This window comes from Bison bison, unplaced genomic scaffold (assembly GCF_000754665.1).
Source record: "Bison bison bison isolate TAMUID 2011002044 unplaced genomic scaffold, Bison_UMD1.0 scf7180017864224, whole genome shotgun sequence".
NCBI lineage: Eukaryota > Metazoa > Chordata > Mammalia > Artiodactyla > Bovidae > Bison > Bison bison.
Window position 1 is genome coordinate 5,544,521 of NW_011494796.1, and position 6,641 is coordinate 5,551,161.

The 6,641-nt window shown below is 41.3% G+C and overlaps 1 protein-coding gene across 7 annotated transcripts in view; it reads left to right on the forward strand.

Annotated features, from left to right (window-relative positions):
* TTC23 (tetratricopeptide repeat domain 23) overlaps positions 1-6,641 on the forward strand; it is a 161,096-nt gene that overhangs the window by 100,669 nt on the left and 53,786 nt on the right. For all 7 annotated transcript variants that reach the window (XM_010845843.1, XM_010845838.1, XM_010845841.1 and 4 more), the window contains one exon: positions 2,865-3,042. In XM_010845843.1, the coding sequence (XP_010844145.1) occupies positions 2,865-3,042 (178 nt within the window). The remainder of the gene's footprint in view (positions 1-2,864; positions 3,043-6,641) is intronic.

The window sequence follows — 6,641 nt, forward strand, 5'->3', positions numbered from 1 at the left end:
TCTTGGCAGAACTCTATTAGTCTTTGCCCTGCTTCATTCTGTATTCCAAGGCCAAATTTGCCTGTTACTCCAGGTGTTTCTTGACTTCCTACTTTTGCATTCCAGTCCCCTATAATGAAAAGGACATCTTTTTTGGGTGTTAGTTCTAAAAGGTCTTGTAGGTCTTCAAAGAACCATCCAATGTTAGAGTTCCTGCAAGTTACAACCTAGATGCTTCTTGGTCCAGGAACATATCCCTGACCTCCTCTGGTGTTGTCAACCTCTTTACAATTATAGAACGTATCCCAGTTCATAAGCTATTCAATGAACATTTTATTTCACTATGATCATCTGAACCACAGATCTGAAAAGTAACCCTATTAGTCATTTCCTTTGAAATTTACTGGAGGGCAAACTAGTTGTGAAAAGTATTCAATGACTATGTTGACCTAGGGAAAAAAAAAAAAAAAAAGGCTGCCAGTTATTTCTCCAGAAATAAAAAATTAGGTTCATAAAGGGTCGGCAGAAAATTTCAATCTGGGGGTTTGAAACCATGGTGAATGATATGCAAGACTCCACCTGGCCAGGGAAGGAAAATGCTTTTATAGAAGAGGAAAGAATTTGAGAGAGCCAGAGTACACAAAGAGTCCATGACTTTTCACTGGCTAAGTTCTTGCCAGGAATGAAGAGGAGTCTTTCTTCTTCCCATTGGGCTCCGCTGTCCTTCCAGGGCAGGAAAATTCCAAATTCTGGGCTCCTGACTCTATTTAATTGAGGTTTCTGTTTATTAATTTTTTTTATAATTGCTGCTGCTGCTGCTAAGTCACTTTAGTCGTGCCCAACTCTCTGCAACCCCATAGACGGCAGCCCACCAGGCTTCCGTCCCTGGGATTCTCCAGGCAAGAACGCTGGAGTGGGTTGCCATTTCCTTCTCCAATGCGTGAAAGTGAAAAGTGAAAGTGAAGTCATTCAGTCGTGTCCGACTCTTAGCAACCCCACGGACTGCAGCCTACCAGGCTCCTCTGCCCATGGGATTTTCCAGGCAAGAGTACTGGAGTGGGTCCCCAGTGCCTTCTGCGATTTTCCCACTACCACCTTTAAATTAACATTTTTCTCATGTAAAAGTAATATATTTTTATAGAAGAAAATTTGGGAAATTTATAAAGTATAAGTAAGAGTAAAATAATTCAAAACTCCTTAGAAATAACTATTGCTAACATTTTAGTGACATTTAGATAGCTCTTTATGCATATGTTTACATGTAGATTAGATGCAAGATTTTCACATGTGTAAGATTATGACTTAGCTGGTAAAGAATCCACCTGCAATGCAGGAGACCTGGGTTCAATCCTGGGATAGGAAGATCCCCTGGAGAAGAGAAAGGCTACCCACTCCAGTGTTCTGGCCTGGAGAATTCCAAGGACTGTGTAGATCACGGAGCAGAGTCAGACACGACTGAGTGACTTTCACTTTCTTCAAGATTATATAAAGTGTTTTGTAATCTGCCTTTTTGCTGAATAATATATAGTGGATATACTTCTATGATGATAAATACAGATCAAAATTAACTTTAATGGCTACATGGCATTCCACAATGTAGATGTACTTACTATAACCCACTTAATAATAATCTACTGAGGTATTTTAAGTGCGTTATACTTTTCCAGTATTACAAAGAATGCTTCAATAAACATTCTTATATATAGTTCTTGTGCCAGAGTATTTCTCAAGATAAACTACTTAAAGTGCAATTAGCAGAAATATGTATACATATATATGTATAATTCTGGTATAGAAAAGCTTGTACCCAAGTTACATTCTTCCCAACAGTTAATGAGAGTGCTTTACACACTCATCAAACTGGGAAATTTCTATAATTTCTCAGTAGATTAGTTATCAGCATCTTAGCGTGCTTTCTGATTACTGTTGTTGTTTTAATATTTTATATTTTTTAAACCAACACCTCCACAGTGCTTACTACTGTGTCAGAGACTATTCTAGATGTTCTTTTTATTAGTATCAACCACTTTAATTTAATCTTCATAGCAATGCAGTGAAGCGGGCACTGTTATTATCGTTAACTTGTTGTTTTTCAGTCGCTAAGTCATGTCCAACTCTTTGCAACTCCATGGACTGCAGCACACCAGGCTTCTCTGTCCCTCACTGTTTTCTGGAATTTGCTCATGCTCGTGTCCATTGAGTCGGTGATGCCATCCAACCATCTCATCCTCTGTCACCCCCTTCTCCTCCTGCCCTCAATCTTTCCCAGTAAGGGTCTTTTCCAGTGAGTTGGCTATTTGCATCAGATAGCCAAAGTATTGGAGCTTCAGCTTCAGCAGCAGTCCTTTCAGTGAATATTCAGGGTTGATTTCCTTTAGGACTGACTGGTTTGATTTCCTTGCTATCCAAGGAATTCTCAAGAGTATTCTCCAACACCACAGTTCAAAAGTATCCATTTTTTCCAGCTCTGAGCCTTCTTTATGGTTCAACTCTCACATCTGTACATGACTACTGGAAAAACCATAGCTTTGACTATATGGACCTTTGTTGGCAAAGTGATGTCTCTGCTTTTGAATACACTATCTAGGTTTGTCATAGGTTTTCTTTTAACATAGCTTTTTCTTTTCAAGATACCTTTTGTTAACTTACAGATGAGAAACTGTTGAGTGACTTGAAGGTCCTACACCTAGTAAGTGATAGAGCCATGATTTCAATCTTCCTGATTATCCCAATGTCTCTCCTCTTAACCACTATGCCCTGCTGATCCTTGGAGGAAAATAAGGCTTAGCTGCCTAATAAATGAACCTGGGGAATAGGAGTCAGCATCTTTTATTTTCAGTATCTCCCATTTTAATTATTTAAAAAATAATCCCTTTGTTTTTTAGGGTATATCAAGGTCAGAAGAAATCAAAAGAAGCTCTGCCCCACTACCAAGAGGCTTTAGAATATACTGAGATCAGTAGAGGTGAAAAAAGTCTTGAGTGTGTACCAATACTGCGGGAGTTGGCAGCTGCAGAGCAAGCCCTGGGATTTCATGATGCATCCATCAACAACCTTATACAGGTAAGCTGCAGTGTCCTGGCCACCAAAGCTGTTCTGACCCACTGCTTCTCACGGACAAAAGTGGAATAGCAGCTCTGAGAATGTCTGGCTTAGTTATGTGCTCTAGGTACATACAACACCACCTGGAGTAAAAGTTCAACAAACATCTTCACATAGGTGCCCACGTGGGCAAGCATGGGATTACCAGTCCTCTGTTACCCGTGCCTGCTCCACAAACAACCCGGGACTCCCTGAAGGTGGCTTTCTCATGCGGGTGCGTAATTTAAGTCTTGTTTCACAGACAAAGCTTTTTATACTTTAAAGCTTATCTATGTACAGATTATGTGACCAAAGGTATTAGGGTTATTTTCTACCACATTCTGCGACCTTTACCTGAAGTTACTTAGAACTGTCATCTGGTAGCTGCTGTTCCACTTTATCATTAAAAGATTCGTCTGTGAGTGTGTCAGTTAGGGTTCTCCAAAACAGAACCAGTTGGATGTATACATAGAGAAAGAGAAGGATTTATTTAAGGAATTGGCTCACACAGTTGTGGGGGCTGACAAGTCTGAAATCCACAGGGTAGGTGGGCCAGCTGAAAACACAAGCAGAGTCTCTATGTCACAGCCCCCCTTCTTTACTGGAACCTCAGCCTTTTGTTCTGTATGAGGCCTACTCATATTGTTGAAGGTAATCTCCTTCATTCAAAGTCTACTGATCATAAATGTTAATCACGACTACAATGTACATTCAAAGCAACATTTAAACTAGTATTTGACCTAACAATGAGGTACTAGTATTTGACCTACCAACTAGACACCACCGCCTAGCCAAGCTGATGCATACAACTAACCATCACATTAGTTTGATGTTTTTATATGGTGTCATCTGCTAAAAGCACCTTTTGAATTGTTTTCTGAGAATTTTTCCCTATTAAAGTTGTAAAATATAGACTAACTCATTTTTTATTTCAAATCAGATATAATGATACAGTACTGAGAGTTCTTTATTGCTATTTCTTTACAAATTTGTATGACTGTTTAGACTCCCATGCACAGTTTATTAGAGTGTGCCATTCTCTCACTTTCTCTGGATCATCTCCCTTAAATACTAATAACTATCCTATGATTTATTATTATCATTTTATAGATAAGTCAGTCAAGAATTAGGACAGTTGAGTGATATGCCCAGGAGTACACAGTCAATAAATGGCATAGCCCAGATTTAAATGCACTGTTTTTTGAAAGGTAATTCTGGCTGGTATGTAGAGAGTAGACGGGGGAGGGTATGCCTGAAGTGGAGCCAGACTGAAGTAGTGAAGGTGAAGATGGAGGTGGCTTAAACCAGGATGATGTTAGTAAGGATGAAGGAGTTGGGTATGACAAAGATTTAGGAGGCAGAATTTATGAGATATAGAAATTGAAAGGATACAGGACAAAGAGGGAAGGGGAAGAGTCGAAGACGACTCCTGGGTTTCTAGTCTGGACACCTGAGAAGATGTGTGTGGGGGAGCAGGGGTGACTGAGGGATGACCAGATGAGCTCAGGTTTTGATGGTGAGTCTGAGATGCCCTAAGGCATCCAAGCAGCAGCAACAGCTAGATAGTTATATAATCAGGACTAGAGTTGAGAAAATAGTTTAAAAAGTCCTCCCCTTGTACACAGTAATTGCCTTGGGAGAGAGTGAGATCACCCAGGGAGGCTTCATGGAGTGAGAAGGGAAAAGGATGACAGAGTCTTGAGGAACGTTGGTATTTGTTGGTTGCATAAAGAAGGATAAATCGGTAAAGCAAAAAAGAAGATTTTGCCAGAAAAACAGGAAGAAAAGTAAAGAAGAAAGAGAGATCCTCTTCCTTTTGAAACCTTTTGCTGTTCTGGAGGACACGGAGCTGTTGGGAGGAAAAGTGAGTTAATATTTGTGAAGCGTTGGGCACCGTGCCTGCTGGTGCAATATGTGAATTTTGGGAAAGTTCTCCCTCTCCTTCTCTTGTTTTTCTTTTCCTTTTATTGATGGCCTAGTTGAGGGAAGCCCTGGGGCACTAATGAGGACAGAATCCAGATTGTACTGTGAGTGAGGTGTGAGGAAGCAAAGGTAATGCATGCAGATGCCTGCCTCAGAAAGTACCAAGAGGCAGGGAAGACCGACCCAGGCACGGGGCAGAGTACATGGAAAGTTCTGAAGGTAAGACAAGGTTTGACACATTTGGGGGAACTGCGAGGAGTTCCTGATCCCTGGGCAATGGGTGTGGAAAGTCATGGTAAGGAATTCGAGCTTCATCCTAAGGGCAGTTAAGGGTTTTCAAGCAGGGAGAGGGACATCATCAGATTGTCTGTCTAGAAGTGTTGCTCTGCAGCATGGAGAATGGCCTGGACGGCAGAGAGATAAGCAGGGAGGTGGCTCAGGAGATGCTGCAGCAGACCAGGTAGGGACGGTGACAGCCCGGACTCAGGCGGTGTCGTGAGAATGGAGCGACCTGGACGGAGCTGATACAGATGTACGGAGAGCGGAAATGACAGGCCTGGGAGGTGCACAGATGTGGGGTGGTGAAGGAGATGGGGGGGTCCAGCTTTAGACCAACGTTCTGTCTGTGGCTGGTCGGGACATGTACTACACAAAAGAACACTGGTAGATTTGCAATTTTTTGCTAGTATCAATAATTCTTAATATTCTTATAAAAAACTTTTGTCTTTCTTTAAGTTATTTGCCAATATAAATTACCAGAAGTTAAACTGCTGGTAGGTAAAGCATTAATATTTTATACTTCTTGATTTTTATTGACATTCTGCCAAAGGGTTGTTTTGATTTACCTGGCCACCAGAAATTTGCTTTTCTTTGCTCTTAATTGAGCTACTTTTACACCAACTTTGTCAACTTTTTTAATACTATTTTACATAGCATTCAGAAAACTAAGATCATGGCATCTGGTCTTCTTCCCAAATAGATGGGGAAACAATGGAAATAGTGAGAGACTTTCTTTATTTGGGCTCTAAAATCACTGTAGTTGGTGACTGCAGCCATGAAATTAAAAGATGCTTGCTCCTTGGAAGAAAAGCTATGACCACCCTCAGTTCAGTTTCAGTTCAGTCACTCAGTCGTGTCAGACTTTTTGCAACCCCATGAATCGCAGCACGCCAGGCCTCCCTGTCCATTACCTGGAGTTCACTCAGACTCACATCCATTGAGTCAGTGATGCCATCCAGCCATCTCATCCTCTGTCGTCCCCTTCTCCTCCTGCCCCCAATCCCTCCAAGCATCAGAGTCTTTTCCAATGAGTCAACTCTTCGCATGAGGTGGTCAAAGTACTGGAGTTTCAGCTTCAGCATCAGTCCTTCCAAAGAAATCCCAGGGCTGATCTTCTTCAGAATGGACTGGTTGGATCTCCTTGCAGTCCAAGGGACTCTCAAGAGTCTTCTCCAACACCACAGTTCAAAAGCATCAATTCTTCAGCATTCAGCCTTCTTCACAGTCCAACTCTCACATCCATACATGACCACTGGAAAAACCATAGCCTTGACTAGACAGAGCTTGTTGGCAAAGTAATGTCTCTGCTTTTGAATATGCTATCTAGGTTGGTCATAACTTTTCTTCCAAGGAGTAAGCGTCTTTTAATTTCATGGCTG